Genomic DNA, 19,978 nt, shown 5'->3' on the forward strand with positions numbered 1-19,978 from the left:
ATCAGTTATACATATACATATATCCACTCTATTTTAGATTCTTTTCCCATATAGGTCATTACAGAGTATTAGGTAGAGTTCCCTGTGCTATACAGTAGGTCCTTATTAGTTATCTGTCTTATATATAGTAATGTGTATATGTCAATCCTAGTCTCCCAATTTATCCTCCCCCCTAGTAACCATAAGTTTGTTTTTTATATCTGTGACTGTTTCTGTTTTGTAGATAAGTTCATTTGTACCATTTTTTTAAAAGATTCCCCATGTAAGTGATATCATATGATATTTTTCTCTTACTTCCCGCAGTATGACAAACTCTAGGTCCATCCATGTTGCTGCAGATATCATTTCATTTTTTATGGCTGAGTAATATTCCATTGTATATATGTACCACATGTTCTTTATCCATTCCTCTGTCAATGAGCATTTAGGTTGCCTCCATGCCCTGGCCATTGTAAATACTGCTGCAGTGAACATTGGGGTGCATATATCTTTGCAAAGTATGGTTTTGTCCTCTATTCCTTTTTGATTCAGTTTTGGTGGGCTATGTTTCTAGAAAGTTGTGCACTTCTCTAGGTTGTTGGCATATAAATTTGTTCTCAAATTTGTTGGCATATAATTGTTCATGGTATTCTCTTATGGTGTTTTGTATTTCTGTGGTATCAGTTGTGATTTCTCCTCTTTCATTTCTTATTAATTTCTTGTGTCTTCTCTTTTCTTCTTGGTGAGCCTGGCCAGAGGTTTGTCAATTTTGTTTACCCTTTCCAAGAACCTGCTCTTGGTTTTATTGATTTTTTTTTCTTTTAATCTCTATTTCCTCCATGATCTTTATTATCTCCTGCCTTCTGCTGACTTTGATTGTTCTTCTTTTTCTAATTGTTTTAGGTAGTGGGTTAGGTTGAGATTTTTTTGTTTCTTAGATAGAAAGGCCTGGGTTGTTATAAACTTCCCTGTAAGAACTGCCTCTGGTGCATCCCATAGATTTTGTATGGTTGTTTTCTCATTGTCATTTGCCATGAGGTATTTTTTAATTTCTTCTTCTATGATTTCATCGTTGACCCATTGGTTTGTCAGTAGCAAGGTGCTTAATCTCCCTGTAATTTTTTTTTCTGTGGTTGATTTCTAGTTTCATGCCATTGTGGTCAGAAAAGATGTTTGAAATAATTTCTGTACTCTTAAATTTGTTGAGGCTTGTTTTGTGCCCTAGTACATGGTCAATCATAGAGAATGTTCCATGTGCACTTGAATGTGTATTTTGCTTTTTGGGGGGATGTAATGTCCTGAAGATATCAATTAAGTCTGACTGTTCTATTGTTAGGTGGCAATACTTTAAAGTCACACTGCCCTAGAAGTTGCTTTTGTTGTTCTCTTGCCTAGAGCAAGGAATACTTATAGGAGTTTTGGAGACTGGAGCAACTGAGCAGCCAGGGAAAGGGTGAACGTAGCTCAGGCTGCTTCCTTCCTCTTTAATCTCCACCTGGGAATCGAACTGGGAGGTGATTTTAGGAGTGGATTTGTAGAGGATATTGACCCAAACAGATGACTGATACTTGTTTATAGACATAAGAAAAATTAGCATCTCTGTGAAGGCAATCAGCTTGCTTTTAAATCCATCTTTACAGTGAAAATAACATTCTTTGTTAAAGGGATTCATGAATGCTAAATCAGGAAAAGTAACAATGAGTTTAAGAATTATTCTGAATATACATTTATACAAAAGCACTGTACTTTATTTAAGTCCATACAAAATGTGGCGATTAAAAACATTAAAAGTCAGTTTTTAAAATGTAGTGATTTTGCTTTGGTCACACACTGTAGCCATCTTTTACTTATAGCTCCTCCTCCTCTGTTACAAGCAGGTGCTGTAAACAGCGACTTTCTGGCTTATATCCTTCAGGAGTGAACGGACTTCTCCTTCCAGTCTTACTAATTCTTGAGCTTTGTCTTCTAGATATTTTTGATTGTCCTCATATTTTCTTTCTAAATCTGTGGGAGATAAAAAGGTCTGAGCAGTTACACTACTATGATCTCAAATAGAGCCTTATAGGCAAAGAGGAGCAGTATTTGATTTTAAGTGCCATTTAAATAAACTAAAAACTCATGAGTCTTAAGTGAAAGAAGAAAAATCTACCTTTCAGGAGTTGCAGCTTGCTGTTTGCTTGAGCCAAAAGTGTTTTTGCTTCGTTTTGTAGCAGTTCAGCTTTCCTTCTGGCATCAGCTGACTCTTCAGTTTTTTGGGCAATTATATTTTCTACTTTCTTGTACTTTTCATCAAGTTCACCATCCAGAGTCTGCAGTTCCACATTTCAGCACAAAGAGGTAATAGCATCAGTAAGTTACATTTAAGGCTAGTAAACCGTGGCAAACTTGGATGGCCAGCATTCTGAATTAAAGGCCACTACCAGGGGTACTCAGGCTTCAAGCTACCCAGTAGTAAATAACTGAAAACATTAACTTGAAACAGTGGAATTAGAAGACTTGACATGAGTTTTTTAAATGAAAGATCTTAAAGACGTGTTGTGGTAGGTCTTTGGGGATTAGTACTTTTCTATGGAGATGTCCTAGGAGAATGCACGGAGGGAGAGTTTGAGAATTAGGGTTTCTCAGATTAGGTTTGCCAAGATCCAAATATTTAGAGATCAAAAGAAGCCAACTTTGCAGGGGGAAAAAAAAAAACAGGTAAGACCATCTTGATTGTGACTAATTGAGGGTTGATAGAGACTTGCTATCAGGAAATCAGAGGGAAAAGGCAGATTAACAAAAGGAAGGGAGGGCAAGATTGTAGCACAAGTGGGGTTAACGTGGGTTTGGAAAGATGGTTGTGAATAATTCTGTTGATAGAGGAATTTCATGTCAAGGGGTTTTGTTCTTATTTCTAGTGAAATTTAATATTGATTCAAAGTGTTATATAAGAAGATTATTTGGGAGATTGACACTCTCAGACCTGTAGGAACCTAGACTAGAATGAAAAAAGATAGAAGTGGCAGTAAACGTATTGTTCTCTTCCCCAAACCACAGGTGTAGAGAAGTCACCTGTATGTAATGCCTAAGAGCTACAGTCGCTTCTAGGAAAAATCTCGACTTCATGTCAGTTTCTAGCACCCTGCTATTCATTTAAAAGTTTCAACACTCCTGAAAAGTTTAAAAAGGTTTCTTTAAATATTTGCTTACAGAAATGTAGAAATTAAATGTGTCTCCATGATTACTTGGCTTGTAGTGAGAAATCTGGGCTTGAGACTTTCCTCTGCAAAGTATAGTACCGTCCACTGAGAAGCAAGAGGTGGTTAATTCCAGATGAGCACAGAAGAGGTGAGATAAGGGTTCCCTACTAGCTGTTGTCTGTTAGGAATTCTTTAAGCATTTTCTACCCTGCTTTGGAAGATTTCTCAAAGGGCCAGGTAATTTACTGTTTGCCATGAAATTCTTCCTAATTGAAATACAAGCTCAATAATGCTTGTTTGAAGGTTTCACCCCTAAGTTAATTTCATTTTTCTAAACCCTTATCCAAGTTTGGAATTGAGGGCCTACATCACGTGTATGCATACATTTATATCCACTCCCATTCTTTTCCATCTGTGTCTCAGAAGACTGCTCTTTCAAAACAGGTCACTTGGGGATGTTTCTGATGAATAACCATGTTTAGGTCCGTGTCCCTTATTATTAATTCCAAGGAAGGCATGAAGGAGACTAGTTGCTCCTTTATCCACATAGCTGTGAAGTTACAAAGATTTACTTACCTTCTTGACATCTTCTGCGCTTTGTTTCACAGTATATACTACTTTTTCAATGTATTCTGCCTCCCCAGAGTTCTGGGCAGCTTTCCGCTTAAGTTCTTCCACATTTCTCTCTAGCTCGCTGAGGCGCTGGGAGGCATTGAACAAGGTTTCCTCGGAAGCTGCTGTTTCAGACTCAATCTAAAAGCGTCATCATTCAGCAAGCCATTAATTCAAGAAGTGGTAGCAAGTGCTATGACTATAGTGTAGAGGAAGGTTTAAAAAGCTGCTATGACATTGCTCTAGAACAAAAGAAATTTCAAGAAAGCTTATATAAAGTGCCCACGTTTAAAATGGTCTCTGCTACATCTCATATATTAACTTCATTCTTTCACTACTTCTGCTGGTCTAGGCTGAAAGTTTTGTAAAATTTTTCCTTACTGAACCACCTCGAGGCAGCTTGATGTGTTGAGAAAGCATGTTAAGAACACCTGCAGACTTTGAGTAGAGGGATAGCCACACAACTTTCTGAAGTATTATGGGTGGAAAAATAATAACTTCCAGTCAATTTTAGTTTTTTTCTATCAACTGTAAATGTTAAACTCTAGTAGCAGAGGTTATAGTACTTCAGAAATGACATGGGAATCAGGAATGTTAAAACTCTGAAAAGTTACTATAGGATTGTGAGATGGCATAGGTCTGGGAATGTTATAACTGGAAGCTATAAGTGCTCAAAATTATTTAGGGGAAAAGTATCTTATCTGTGCAACTGGTGAGGGTCCACGTTTGCTCTCATTTCAAAGCATAATCAGTAACCGTTGTTGTTTTTAAAGCTAGCCAAAGTAAGCCTGAACCATAACAGAAGAACCAGTTTCACTGAGCCCCTAATTTTTCTGAAGAATGATCTTCAAGGATGGGTCTATTCCACAGAATTACTCTGAATAACAATGTCGTAACTAATGGGTCAGTATATGCATATGCTAGAATTTGTAACTACTTGATTCTTATCTGAGAGTTCACCCATCCATTAGTTAACTTAGAAAACAATTCTTAGGGACTATTTTTACAAGATAACCCTTATAGTTTTAAGTAGGCGAATAGTTTGTGACAAGCTTTCATTAGTGTGGTTTAGGTAAAGGCTCTATTTTTTCTTACTGTTAACCTGAAACACTTCTGCCCACCATTATTAACTTGCAACAACAAGCCAGATATCACACCTACAGTTTGATTAATAGTTTCCATTTTGCTTTTCAAAACAGTCATTTTTTTAAAGTCACTTAAAGTTCATTAACATGTTAACAACCCACTGACAAATTTGAAAATCCTAGAGATAGAAAAAAACAGTAATTGAAAGGGTTAGAACGTAGTCTGGTGGGAAAACATAATTTTTCTAAACTTGAACAAGTAGCCTGAAGAAAGGGCCTTAAATTGCTCATAATGTAAGAAAGTGGCTTGGGAACAGTCCAGCTTCATTCTACTGAGAGTAATGGAATAGGGGAAGATGGGTTTTTATCAACTACTCGTAGGGAAAGCCGGCTGAAAAGGCATTTCCCAAGGTTTTAAACATTAGGGGTCGTTGGCTTGAGAAGGGGGATAGCAGCAAGTACTAAGAGCATCTAACTTCACGGTGTGTTCTGAGAACGTGAGGAGGGGTTAGACGAGTCCTCAGTTTCATAAAAAATGAACTTTCCTAAGATTGGAAGGAAAAATTTGCCTCTAGAACTGATTTTTGAAAAGTGAAAGAATAAAACAATTAGTTTGCATTACTTTTAAGAGGGAAGTTTTTAGAATAAAACACTAAATCCACGTGAAAAGTTCTTAGTGTCTTAAATATTTGGTAGGCTCTAGGGTATTTTGCTTATATATTTCCCATGCATTCTGAACAAAACAGATTGTTTAGCTGTAAGAGCTCTATTAGGATCCTCTAAAACTGGGTGTTAGAAGCAGACGTTTTGTGAACGATCACCTCATAAATCTGAAGGCACTGGTCTTACGTGTAGTTGCTTTTGGGCTGCAAAACCTTGCTCTGTTCGTCCTCTCTCTCCAGCCAGAGATGTTCTAAAACTGGATAAGAGTAAGAGTGTGCTTCATACTAAATAAAATCTGTGTGATTCCTTGAAGGAACAGGAAACTCTCTTTATCTTTCTTAGGCTTTCTGTGGGGATGAAAATGAAAGGGGGTTTAATGTTTCTCTTTAGAGTCCTTTTTCTTCCTTGAAAAATGACACTTTTAGCACCTTGTGCTATGGGAGTAGTTTAGATTTACTGAAAGGACTCCTTTAGCATTCAATTGTAAGATTTTTCATAGATAACTGTCAAAGGCGCTTCTTTTCTGATAAGAGTATATGTGCCCCTGTTTTCTCCCACACATAATAATGATTGCAATCTCTTACTGAAGTTAGCAGGTTCTGGGTTCCTTGGATGTCTTCATCTGCTTGTTTAATTGCCTTCTCTGCTGCAATCTGGGCCTTTTCTGCTTCTTCCAGAGCTTCCTTTACCATATCTGCAGTGACTTTAACATCTGTTGCACTGTTGCTGAGTAAAAGAATGAGACAGTATATTATATGTGAACATGAAAAAAGTACTTCCTCTCAGAAGAGAGCATTTCTTTTAAAGAAAAGCCTTCCTGAAATGACCCCGAGAGACTCACGTGGAGAAATACTTCACTCAGTGCTGGATACACAAAGCCCCCCCTAAATGCCATAATACTGTCTTCAGATACCTGGCTCTTTGAGCTTCTTCTAACAACATCTCAGCTCTGGCAATGTCAGCAGCACTCTGCTGTAGAATAACCTCTACTTGAGAAAGGCTTTCAACTCGTTCACGAATATCTTCTGTCAAGTTCTGTAACTGCTGTGGGGTGCTAGGCATTTCCATTTTCAGTACTTCGTTAGCAACTGCTTCAATGCTGTCCAGGTCAGCACTATCCTCTGTTAAAAGCAAAGATATTCCTGTGAAAATCATATATGGTTCACTCATTCAACCACTTGTGAAAATCATATATGGTTCACTCATTCAACCACTTATTGGTCATCTTCTATGCGATTAGCATGGTGGGGTTACACCAAGACAAAGGTACTTCCTCTTTAAGAGTTTTTAATCTAGGTTGGGGAGATGAGACCTACACACAGGAACAGTCCTGCAGACAGCGTGTACTACTGGAGTTGGTTGTAAGGCTGGGGTCGTCGGGTAAAACGGTGGAGGGTGAGGAACTGATCAGGTTTTGAAGGATAACAGGATTTGAGAGAAGAACATCTCTGGCTGGAGAGGCAGGATGGGCAGAGCAAGTTCTGTGGAAGTTGAGTGAAGCGAAAGGTTCAGATTATAGAAGACGACACAGACCAGGGTACAGAAGCTGGGTCTGGATCCTAAAGGGCAATGAAAACTTTCAGTTGAGGTTGAAAAATTAGGAAACTACTGTAAATGCAGATGTAAGTGTGGAAATTCCTAATAAATTATCTGGATTCAGGAAACTACAGAAAGGGAGAAAATCCAGTCAGAAGCAAGAGAATCAGGATAGTTGCCTTATCAAAGAAGCCATGGAGTTTCAAATGTCAAATGTGAAAAGAGATAAAAAAAAATACCAGAGTTTAAACTTTAAATATGTCATCGATATTTAGGCTTTTTTTTTCTTTTAAACTGTGCAAGAACATAAAAATGGAGCCCTAAGGGTTTAAGCACAGGATAATATATGATTGAATGATGGCTTCCACAGAATATTCCGTAAGATATCCTTAGCAAATACTGTTGGCGCCTTACTTATTAGCCACTCTCCCTTTTTCCTTGCTAACAGCATACTGATTTCGTTCAGGTACCAACCTCAGGTAAGGTGAGCTTATCAACTCAGAGTTAAATACTGCTTAGCCTGCCAATTACGGTAATCCCTTTCCTTTAAAAATGATACAACAAAGGAATAGGTGGTCTCTTCTTCTGTTAGCTATTATTGTGTCTTTATGTGAAGTCTGGAACTCTGGCAGCCACCTTGTAACCGGGAGGAGCTAGCCTGAGAACAAAGCTGATATGCTTAAAATGGCAGTACAGAAAGATGAGAAGTGCATGGATCCTAGAACGATGGAGCTGTTCTACTACTGAACTTATTACTATGTGTTACAACATACATCCCTTTTTTGATTAAGTCCATTTCAGTTGAGAGTTTTCTTTAACTTGCAGCCCAAACTATCCTGACTGGTAACACTCAAACTGTGACCTGCAACATTTATGAGCTGGACCACAAATCCCATAGATTTTCTGTTTCTGTACAGAACACTTAAGGTATAGAGCTATGTAACTAACTATAAGTATAATATCCTATAAATAATAGGATTACAAAGCTTTAGGGACAATGTCAAAAAAGCTCTACTTTGAATTAAGGTTCTTATGACACATTATATGTAATCTCTAACACAAATTCCAAATTTAGTTCTCACTGTATGTTTGACTTCTTGATTTGTTACTTCGGTATCACATCGGGTGTGTCTATATCAGCATAAATTAGAGGTTATTTACATACAGATACATTTAAAAATGTGGAAGTATTTCATTCCCTGCAATAATTTGATTTTATCTACAATGCAGATTTTGAATTATGGCCTCTCAAACACTTTAAAAATTGTTGGACAGAAAGAAATGTCTAAAAGTAAAAAGTTCCTTACGGGTCAAAAAGTTCCTGATTTGCTTGATCAGATTTCTCAGATCCTCATTGCTCTTGTCCACTTTTTCTTTGGTAGCATTGGTTTTCAACAGAACATCTTGAGCATTCTGTTTTGCCTCATCTGCCCTCACTTTTGCTTCAGAGACCTATGTATGGGGAATAAAATACCCATGGAACAATGTCACTCTTTCTAAAACAGACGAGAATATTATAAATGGTCCAGAAAATGATGTCGAAAAACTTAAGTATTTGGAGTCATGGCTTTTAGAAACAAACATCTCCCATTCAACCATATTATATTCTTGTATAGACAAAGTATTCACTATACCAGTTCCTATACAACAGTCTTACATAGCTAGGGCTAGCATATAAAATTTTTTTCTAGTTGTTTTTAATTCCTGCAAAACATTTGGTGGTGTAGAGATGTTCATTAGTCTTTTTCTCAGGTACTAACCTACATACTTCAGTTAACATGAAGTTAATACTTCATGTCACTTCAGAAGAATAAAGGCTCAATTGAAATAACAGCTGGAGGTATTCATAACCCTGGACCCATAGTTAGTAACATGGTTATTTCAAATTATTGTGAGAAACAAGCAGATTCTTAAGCCATCTATGAATAAAACCTCCTCCTCTCTTTCCCTGACCTCACAAAAACTTATGCCTTTTTGTTTTAGTCAGCATTTGGAATTGACTTGTCCCATTCAGATCCTCCAGTCCATAATGGAAAGCAAACAAACAAAAACAGCCCATCCGTTGAATTACCATCTTGGAGAGCCGTTCCACCTCAGCCAGGGCACTCAGGACATCTCGGTCAAAGTCCATGGCTTTCTGCCAGGCGCCGTGTGCGACAGTGACCAGCCCGCCACAGCCAGGCCCCCCACACTGCTTCTGTCCTTCGTCAGTTCTGCAGTTTGGGCCGCCACATTCGGTCTCGGAACAGGAGGCTCCTGGAGGTGTTCCACACGTCTGCAGCGAGCCAAGGAACAAGCATGGGGTGCAGAGTGAGTCCGCTGCGGCCAACAGCTGTGCAGGGCCTGGGTGGCCCCAGAGAGCGTGTAGGTGGTCCTCAGCGAGGGTGCTTGAAAACAGTGTTCAGGATAGAGCGGAGCCAAGAGCTCAGGGCTGAGCTAACCTGCTTATTTCCAAGGAAACGAAGCTTTACAGCCCTGCATCAGTACCTTCTGCCCTAATGAACTGCAATGCCATATGGGTTCTGTGCAGGGTGCAAATGTTATCTGCTCCATCAGGCTGAAGTCAGCCAATGTGAAAGCCAAAGAATGTGTCCCGTCCCCTTTCTCCTAACTGGTAGGGTTTACCAAAAACAAACAAAAAGTATTGAGAACCTTCTTTAGACCTACCACCATGTTAACTGTTTTGGTGAAAAAGGTGATATAAAAGGCCCATTATCGGGCCTTTTAGTAATTTCCCATCTAGTAAGGAAGACAGGATCATTCTAGGTAAAACAGCCAAGAATAGGTCAGATGCTGCAAGTGCAAAGGAAAGCAGGCAAAGCAGAGACCACCGAGTATTACTGTAGCTTGGGAAGGAGTGTTGGCTGGTGGTATTTGAGCAGGGGAAGTGGGGGAACATTCCACATGGGAGAAGAAGAGAAGACAAAAGTACGGGTATAGCTTTTCCAAATAACCTCCCAACGGCCCTGCCAGACTCCTCCTTTCTTATCTACCAGAAACTTCCAAAGACCAGGGCTTGGTTGTAGAATATACACAGCAAATTGATAAATTACAAGATTGCTATGTGATGGAAAAGGCTGAGCAGGAAGAAAAATTACATTTAGAGCTATCCTTTTGTGGAAAATGGTCATGTTGAAAAGAGGCAAAAGCTATATACTACAGTGAAAAACAGTTAACAGGATACTCCCAAACAAGTACTCCTTTTAATAAGTAAAAGAGTAGGTTTTGAATAAATACTGTCAACTGTTTAACTGAATAGTTTTGTAATAATTTATAATCCCATTATATCTCAAAATAATAAATAGTAGTCTTTCATGTGTCTGGTTTACAGCACATAAAAAGCTTCAGAAAATAACATTTATTCCGCATGCTGTACAAGAACATGAGCCTTAATCAAGAAGAGATGCTTTCTAAAAACTATCTGACAGCACACTAGAAGATCTGTTTTGTTTCAGCAGCCTGGCAGGCTTAAAAAAAAAACCAGCATGGGTCTAACTAAACATACACAAAGACAAAGAACCAACGGTACTTGAAAAACACAAAGGAGCAAAAATCTTTCTACACGAGAAGTGGTGGTATGGACTCTATAAAGGGAACTCTCACAGGATCATTAACATACGACAGAGTGGGAGATTGGAAGGAGCGAAGGGTGTTCCTAGGCCACGCCCCTGATGGAAAGCAGGCCCAGGGCAGGGCTCCCGCTCCTGTGGCCAGAGGCACCCGAGGCAGCCCCCGCTCCCAAGACACCCTCCGCTGCAGAGTCAAACATCCTTTAGCATGCTTATCTGCTTTTCATTTTAGTTTGGAGAGATTTTGTTTGTGATGACTAGTTTTGAATTAGAATTTATAAGGAAGAAGCCAATACACCGAAAGGAAGGAAGAGAGATTTGGCATTTCACACTCGTGTGTGATGGCTTTGTCTCAGGTGCGATTACACATTGATCTAGGCCTCTTTCTCTGATAGAGAAATAACTCCCTATTTCCATTAGATGCCATCAAGTTTCCTAAGGTAATGAAAATGTAACCTTGTAGGCATTAATTTAAAGCACAGTGTGTTTTTGTCTATTTTGGAGAAGACCGAGGGTGGGGGGGACTGTTACTAAGACAAAACTGTAGTGAGGCCTGAACTCACAGCTTCCTAGGAACCCACCTTCCCCCTTGTACTGACCCTCTGTTCTAAGCTAAGAGAGCAGAAGCCTTATAAAATAAAGGTACAGTATATAAAAACATCCTCCAAAGTCTCTCAGATAGGTGTTCCTCCATGAAAAACAATAAGGGAGCAAGAGGAAGAAACGGGCTTAGTTTGGCTTTTTTTTTTTTTTTTTTTTTGGCTTTCTGCCTGATTTTCATTGAACTCGCTACTCAGTTTCATTTGGCTTCAGAGTTACTTTTTAAAAGCTTCCGGGAAATGAATCCACTTCCTAGGCTGGTCTTCACTAGGTAAAGTTACTGGGACAAAGGAGCATTTTAACTAACACCCACCCACCCATGAAAAAAAATTCTTTAGCGCCCTTTAATTGTTTTAAGAAGTCTCTCCCAGAATGATTCTCAGTTGCTCCCCTGACATGGAGTTTGCACTTCAAATCAGAACAAAGTAAAAAATGTCCACAGTATAAAAAGGATCCAGTTTAGATAAGAAGGCAGTGACTCAATTCAGCAGCCTTGGGATAGTAGCCCTGATTCTTGGTTGTGCCACAGAGAAACCTCTAGGAGAGAGGAAGGTTGGAAACCCACACACTGTTGTGTTTAATCTGGCTTGGTCACGGATACCCCAGACTGTGGGCCAGAGACTGAGCCGGGGAGTTTCCCTCCTGCTGACTCATTTGCAAAGTGGACAATGTTAAAGACAAAGCAGGGTGTTTTTTCTCCTGTAGCATGGCAGCCTTGAGGCCAAACCCTCAAACCTTACCATTTCGGCAGCAGCTGAAAGGTCCAGACTTTGTAGCTTGCCTGCCAGTTCATCCAGAAGGCGGGCCTGTTCCTCCTGTTTTTCCCTGAACTGGGACTCGCGCTCCAACATCAGGTCTTCCACTCTGTCCCGAGTGCGGGCCGACTGCTCCACGGTGCCACTGGAGTCTGTGGTGGAGGCGTTCACGCGCTCCTCTGCCTCGAGAGACATCTGGAAATACTTGGTGATGCTGTCCAAGGCGCCTAGGGCATGAAATGAAACTGCCCATAGTGAATCCCCTCGTACTCGATCTCCCCCATCAAGCAACGGCTGTATTTCGCGTCTAAACTGACCATATATGGTTTTGTTTTAAAATTCAAGGAATAAAATCTTTATGAAGAAATATAACTTTCCTCTCATGATCAATGAATACACTTTGTCCCGTTAGCACCTAACTCTGGCTCTGGAGGATGCCAAACATCTGGATTAGAAAATTAAGGCAATCATTGCAGTTGTTGTTCCTACACACAGGCAAGCATCCAGTTCTCTCTAAATAGCTGGTGTCAGGCAGCCTGTAGATTACATGTCCAGATGATTTTTCCCTTTTCTCAGTCATTTAACTATTTAGATCCACTCAAACGGCTCATATCATATACATAAAACAGCTTGACGGGGGCTTCCCTGGTGGCGCAGTGGTTGCGAGTCCGCCTGCCGATGCAGGGGACGCGGGTTCGTGCCCCGGTCTGGGAGGATCCCACATGCCGCGGAGCGGCTGGGCCCGTGAGCCATGGCCACTGAGCCTGTGCGTCCGGAGCCTGTGCTCCGCAATGGGAGAGGCCACAACAGTGAGAGGTCCCCGTAACGCAAAAAAAAAAAAAAAAAAAAAAAAAAAAAAACAGCTTGACGTGTTTTGGCTTTAAGGATCTAGCCAAAAAAAAAAGCAATCACGCATAAAGCAGGATGGATAGGGTGATCTGACACATTTTTAACTTTCTTTTGCTTTGGGGAGGGAAGGTCCTCTAATATGGCCTACAGTACCAATAAACGATTTGAAAATGTGATTTCCTGACCAAGTAACATTCTTGAATATAAAACGATGTGCAGAAGTATCAACTTCATTTCTTAACTTTTTACAAGAGCCCGTTTCCAAGAGAAGTCAAAGAGGTAAACCACTAACTGGAAAAAAAATTTAAAAATCAGAATGCGTGCCGTTCTAACGCAACAACCACTGCTCGCTCCGTGCAACCTTCTGTGCCCCACGTCCCGTGTTTGTAAAATGGGGACTTCAATCCTCATCTGTGCCAGTCTCAATGAGAAAAAGCTTAAAAATAATTACAAAGCACTTAATTTTCTTCTGAAAGTGCTCTATTAAAAGGTTAGGTGGTAAAATCCATTGCCCAGGATTAAGTATTTGCACAAAAAAATGCTCACCCCGAATATCTGAATTTTTGATAAATTCCAATTGTTCAGCAAGCTCTTTCACTGTGTTATCCAGGCTTTCTGCTTCTGTCTGTAGAGCATCTAGTTCTCTGGCCGTGCTGTTGTTTTGCGTAGCTGTGTCAGATAAATTTACTTCTACTTGAGCCATCTTTTCTGTAACATCTTTGGTTAGTTTCCTGTAAAGAGGAGGGCAAATTTACTTAAAGGAAAATAAACCAAAGGGAAAACTTGAAGTCTCAATTTTACATTTTCTACTAATACTTTATCCATTCCTCTGTAATTTCAGACCGATTCAGCAGTCTGTAATAATTTATCTTTAAGTACTGGTTTTATTCTGATCATTAAGAGACTCTGTTAAATCTAATAATTTTTCTTTCTTCAAGACTTTGAAGAAAAACATAGCAGCACCACTCAGCTGTGTTGTGGCGGATGGACTACAGGAGGGATTCCGAATGTCTGATGTAACATGAGCACAGATCCAGAGCGTGGAGTACCAGCTCTGTACGTAAGCAGCTTCAAGCCCATACAGTCCCACAAACTCGAACCATGTAAGTGACTCCAGCGTACAATTATGCCTCCCAGCCACCCACCAAAAATGCTCTCATGTGAACCTCAGGGATCTCCTTCAAGATGTGACATTCAGAAAGCAAGCCCCACCGCCACCAGGAAGACAGTGGGAGCAACCCAAAGGAGCTTTTCATACCCGACCCCCTTCAAGCCATGTCTCATCAAAGGAGCCTCCTCCTTCCACCAACAAAGCAACCCTTTCGTTTTTCCTGAGAAAGGAGGTAGTACCAATAAGAATGGAATATGATAACCAATAGCTTTCACAATATTTCATTTGGAATCTAAACCCACCTGCATTTTGTTCTGTATCTTCCTGTCTCCAAAGCTGTACTTTAGGCATCTATTTGTAAATTACTTGTATATACAGTGGGCATGTGTGTATGTATCTCAAAGAAAGGAATATTTGAGAAGACCTTACCCCTGGGTATCACCTAACTCAGTAGTATTGTCTTCTCAGGAATATAATCGTACAAAAAACGGGGAAAATGCAGAGATGCTGAAAGGTTGGGGGCCAATCGAAAAATGAGGTTTAAGGCTGAGAGAATACCATGACCCAACTCAAAGAAAAAGTGCTTAAAAGGATTTGCGGGTTAAATTACATTTTGTAAACCTGATGGCTCTTTTCCTGAGGCTACTTTCTGTTTTTTCAGTGCTTTGCTTTTATTAATCGGTTGACTCACAGAAGGCTTTCATTTCTCCTCAGGTCTCGTACAGTGTTACAATTTTACAAAGTCAAATCTCATTGTATATTTGTAAATAATGCCCCTTTGGATCCTAGACCACGCGTCCTTGGATACTGTGTTGAAAAAAGATTGATGAAATTGGTGTTCCTGAGGTGATTACAATCTGTCTGATTAGGTGAAGAGTGAAGGTAGGACCAGGGCTGTCTGAAGAGTGTAGTCGCTCTTCTGGCAGGCTCTTGATGGATACCAGATTTTCTTGTTTTCCCTTAAGGTGCATGACACCCAGGTCAAGACATCATTTCCTAAATGGGCTTGCACTCAGACCGGGGCCTTCCACGGCTCGTGATTGCTACATGTAAGAAGGCTGAGCTGTACCATGGTCTTTTTAATGAGGTTGAATTCCTCACTAAGTGCATTATGGCCCCACATCAGACATCGCCTAACACCCTGGTCAACCGCATGATCTTGGCCATGAGATCTGAGGCTTGAAATCAAGGGACTAGTTACTTTAAATCTAGAAGGTCTAGGAAGGACCTCCTACAAGGTACTTGAGCTAATGTCAGCGGTTAGCTTCCTGCTTCTCATACACAGTGCTGAGATGAAAAGGCCATCTCACTTCGTAGAGATGCTGATTAAAAGTCCCATCACACAAAAATGTTACCGTAGTCTGTCATGATATAATATCGCCTTAATGTATAGGACTTAGCCATGAAACAACCCCCTTGCTCATACCAAATGGTGAGTCTACAATAAAAACCCATAGCATTTGGGGAAACACAAATGTTTCATACCTTTTCCTGTTTTGTCCTTTAGCCTAGACCTTATGCTGTTTTGGGTCGGGGGTGGGGGGTCCTTTTTGGCAAAGGGAGTTGGAATGTTTGAGAGCAGGAAAGATGACTGGCTGGGAGAAAAAAATGGGAGAAAGTTCAGCATCACTTTGCTCAATTCTCTCTGCTTCCACTGGCAAAATACACACTTTACAGTTAGCGAGATGATTACCCAGAGAAGGGCTAAGAAGAGGAATTTTCATCACAGAGAATTTGTTATAATTCGATGAATGAAGCACTGCTCTAGCGGACCAACAGCTGAGCAGTGGAAATAACCTAGAAATAGGAGTCTTATTTGTGGTAATGGACTTTTCCTGGTAGTAGCAAAACATATAATAACAATTCATACTGTTTTCTGCAATTACCTTCCCATTTCATAGATCATTCCTTTTGTTACTCTGTCGGGGAAAGGTAAATACTATTCTCCCCTCCTCCGCAGGAGAGGAGAGAGAGGCTTAGAAATGAGCGAGTCATTCAAGTTCACAAGCCTAGCAAGTAACCCAGCTGTGACTCTGTTACGGATCCTTTGTCTCTGAATCCAGCATCCTTGCCCTTCTCCTGCCTGAGAGTACTGTTTGCAGAGAAGAGTGCTGAATATAACGTTTACACAGTTTGCACTGCAATCTCTGCAACTCTGGTCCCCAACAATGAGCCAGCGTCCACTCACCCCCATGCCCAGAGCAGCGACTGCTAGAAAACGAATGGCCCAGTTACCTGTTTTCACTCACAGCACTAACCACGCCTCCTGGTGGAAGGGCCATGCTGTGGATTCATCGAGTGGAAACAGCATCGTGAGCTGTTACTCTGGTCCATCAGCTACTTACTCTGCTTCCTCAAAGAGGTTCCCGATGTTCTTCAGCGGCTCGGCGGCTGGGCTGTGGGCCAGGACATCTCTGATCTCGTTGACTTTCTTCTCCACCGAGTCCACAGTCTCCCGGTAAGGCCCAATCACGCCACTGATCTTCAAGGCCTTGGCTTTCTCCAGGAACTTCTGGGTCCTGTTGGTCAGCTCGGCGATGATCACGTCCCAAAGAGCAAAGCACTGGTGGCAGGGCGTGCAGTCGGGGAAGACACCCGAGTACCCCCGAGTGCACTTGTCACAGCGGGGACCCTCCACTCCCTCGACGCACACACACTGGCCGGTGGACTGGTCACACTGCGGTGTCTCGATGCCCCTGGGGTCGCAGTCACAGGCTAGAAGGGAGACGGCAGTGCTGGCTGAGCTACTAGACCCCCAACCTCAGCAACTTGGCAGTTAGAATCCTCAGTCACCGTTACAATGGGAAGGTTTATAAATGGTCCGCGACAGCTTACCAACGGTTTGCACAGAGACTGAAGCTGCTTCCTCCAGAACACGCATTATCTCAGCCCTGGCTAATCATGTCTTAACTATAATAGTGATGATAGTTATTTTTTAAGTGAACACCATTGTACACCATTGTGCCTGTCATTGTACAGATGGTTTACATGCATCATCTCATTTAATCCTCAGCATAACCCTACAGGATCCAGGTGTTACAATCATCAGTTTTATGGATGTGGAAACTGAGGTTTAGAGAGGTTGCATGACTGCCAAGTCTTCCAGCGAGGAAATGGCCAAGCCAGGATTCTAACTCAGCACTTTGCAGGCTCCAGAGCCTGTGCTCTTAAGCTCTGTCCTGCCTTTGCCTCCCTCTTTTTTTGACCCGTCTGTAGATCCTACCAGGACAGACAATTCAGGTGACAGCCTGATGACGTGAGGCCTCTGGCCTGAGATACAGCAGTAATGAGCAACACACCAACATCCCTCTACCTGGTCACAAAGCAGAACAGTGAATGCTTGATGAAATGCAATGAAGTTGATAAAAAGAAAACTAAATCAGGCACAAGTCTCAGGAATTCCAAGTATCCGATTTAAAAGGCTTTCAACTCAGTATCATCTAACTCAGGCTTTCAACTCAGTATCATCTAACTCGTGGGTGGGTGTCTGCCATTGTGATAACCACCCCTAGCGCTAAGAGCATAGGCTCATAAAACATCTGAAGTGATAGGAAGGGCCAGCCTCTCACTGGTCCAAGAGGGTGGGCACCTTAAGCAGAACCAAATGGTACAGGGTGAGATCTGTGTTCTTGGCCAACGGACTGTGGCTGAGATGACCCATCACGATGCTGTTGAACCCTGGCTCAGAGTCCCAAAGCTCAGGTGACTAACTTGGTTTTATATCAACACTTGACATTTCACAGTATCTGTACAGTGTTTGAGTAACAAAAGGCCTGTACACACATCTTATCGCTGGCCTTAAATCCTTTCTGGGAAAAGGTGGGGATAAAAACAAAAACAAAGATCCTATTTCCCTAACTAGATTGTGGACTCCAAGGGCAGAGGTACACCTGTAACCATTTCTCCATTCTCAGCTCTGAGCACAGGGTCAACTTGCAAACTGGAGTTCAACCGTCTTTGCCAAACAAGCCTTTAACCTCGCTTTTGATACAGGTACACAAGAGACATCCATACACCCCTACAAAAGAAAATAATCCTCCTAAGACTCAATGTCAACTGTGGCAAAGCACAACAGAATCATCGTGTCTGAGGTAGCTTTGCACCCCGGTGCTCCTAGCAGCAGTTATTTACAATAGCCAAGACACAGAAGCAACCTAAGTGTCCAAATGGATAAAGAAGATGTGGTGTGTACACGTACGTACACACGTACACACACACACACACACACACACACACACACAATTACCCAGCCATCAAAGAAGAATGAAATAATGCCATTTGCAGCAACATGGATGGACCTACAGATTATCATTCTAACTGATGTAAGTCAAAGACATATGATATTGCTTATATGTGGAATCTAAAAAAAAAAATGATACAGATGAACTTACTTACAGAACACATAAACCCTGAGACAGAAAACAAACTTATGGTCACCAAAGGAGAAAGGTGAGGGAAGGGAGGGATAAATTAGGAGTTTGGGGTTAACATATATACACTACTATGTATAAAACAGATAAACAACAAGGACCTACTGTACAGCACAGGGAACTATACAATATTTTGTAATAACCTACAGGGAGAAAGAATCTGAAAAAGAATATATAACTGAATCACTGTGCTGTATGTCTGAAACTAACACAACATTGTAAGTCAACTATACTTCAATTAAAAACAAAAAACCCCTTCTTGAGTCAATAGGTATGATTGCCTCTGACAGACTTTCTAATAAAACATCTTCTAGAACCAGTCTCACTGATGGTCCTGAGAAACAAAACGCCTCTATCCTCCAAAGCCAGAAAGACGTGTTTGTGGCTTGGACGGTTCACCTGAACATCCTCACACCTTGCCTTGTATTGTTTAGCTTTTCCTGGCCTTTGTTTGCCAACTACACTCCACGATCTCAAGCAGCAAGTTTGAGTAGCACAGTGTTGTGATAAGAGCGCAGGCTGCCTGGTGGTGAATCCTGCCTTCCCCACACCCAGCCATGCGGCCCTGGGGAGGACAGAAACAGTCACGGCTTTCCACGTAAAAGGGGTGATGATTATACCCAGCTCCTCCTAGGATTGCTTTCAGGATGAAATAACTTAACTCTAAAATAGAGAAGTGTCTGGTCCAGAGTAAGCACTCAAGACATGTTTTTATTCTTATCGCTCTATGTCCAAGTGTCTGGTGGTTCCTGTCCAGAGTGTTGATCATATTTCCATGGGCAAAAAGTTGTCACAGCCTTACATTTGTCTCTGCATATTTGCCAATAACACGATTATTAAACAATTTGAAGTTTGGAATACTCCAGTCTTCAACCTTTAGGATTTAAAATCTATAGCATTTTCCCGGTACCTTAGGTTTTCAAAACAAAACTTCATTTTGTTTCTTTCCAGGCATGTTTCATTTTCCTGTGTCCTTTGGGGCATTCTCATGAATCGGGAAGCAGCTTAGGTGAGCTGTGGATAACTGTTTTCCCTAGACCATTAATTAGTTCTAGGAGATGTTCCCAGAAATGAGAGCTCCATGAACAAGCAGGTTCGGGAAATTCTACATCCTCCTCTTGAAGGTTCAAAACAAACGGCATATTAAAGACTCATAGGAGTTCTGCAGGAAAAACCCTGTTTCACTTTTTTTTTTTTAACCCAGTCATATCCCAGACTCACTGGACTGTGGGATCTTTCTCTAGTGGAATACCTAATGACACCCCAGAAAAAGAATGGGAAAGGCTTGGGGAGACCACTGCCTTCATCAGTTTCTACAGTCAGGAGGATAGGAAGAACTTCAGACTTTAGGAATGAATTTCCATATCGTCTCATAACATTTAGTCATCTTCCAAAAAGCTGTAAGTTACCTGGGTCACCTAGGTCCTAGCCTCTCAAACTCCGGCACGCAGCAGATTCACGAGCAGGACTCTTTAACACATTTCCACCCCACCCGCAGATCTGGAACTGGTGAGGTCTGAGAATTTGTATTTCTAGCAGTTGCCAGGAGAGGCTGTTGCTGAGGGCTGCTACACCCCATTTTGGGGAGTACTGACTGTTATCTTCCCAGC

The 19,978-nt window shown here is 41.2% G+C and overlaps 1 protein-coding gene across 1 annotated transcript in view; it reads right to left on the minus strand.

Annotated features, from left to right (window-relative positions):
• Positions 1-1,635: 1,635 nt before the first annotated feature.
• The window catches only part of LAMB1 (laminin subunit beta 1), a gene marked incomplete at its 5' end in the record, with an annotated part of 73,953 nt that continues 55,610 nt past the window's right edge, over positions 1,636-19,978 (minus strand). The window contains 10 exons of the mRNA XM_079710922.1: positions 1,636-1,983; positions 2,129-2,288; positions 3,735-3,911; positions 6,103-6,244; positions 6,432-6,639; positions 8,362-8,506; positions 9,126-9,329; positions 11,964-12,205; positions 13,374-13,558; positions 16,284-16,653. Coding sequence (XP_079567048.1) covers positions 1,847-1,983; positions 2,129-2,288; positions 3,735-3,911; positions 6,103-6,244; positions 6,432-6,639; positions 8,362-8,506; positions 9,126-9,329; positions 11,964-12,205; positions 13,374-13,558; positions 16,284-16,653 — 1,970 coding nt within the window. The 3' untranslated portion in view covers positions 1,636-1,846. The remainder of the gene's footprint in view (positions 1,984-2,128; positions 2,289-3,734; positions 3,912-6,102; positions 6,245-6,431; positions 6,640-8,361; positions 8,507-9,125; positions 9,330-11,963; positions 12,206-13,373; positions 13,559-16,283; positions 16,654-19,978) is intronic.

The sequence above is a fragment of the Hyperoodon ampullatus genome, assembly GCF_949752795.1.
Source record: "Hyperoodon ampullatus genome assembly, chromosome: 9".
Lineage (NCBI taxonomy): Eukaryota > Metazoa > Chordata > Mammalia > Artiodactyla > Ziphiidae > Hyperoodon > Hyperoodon ampullatus.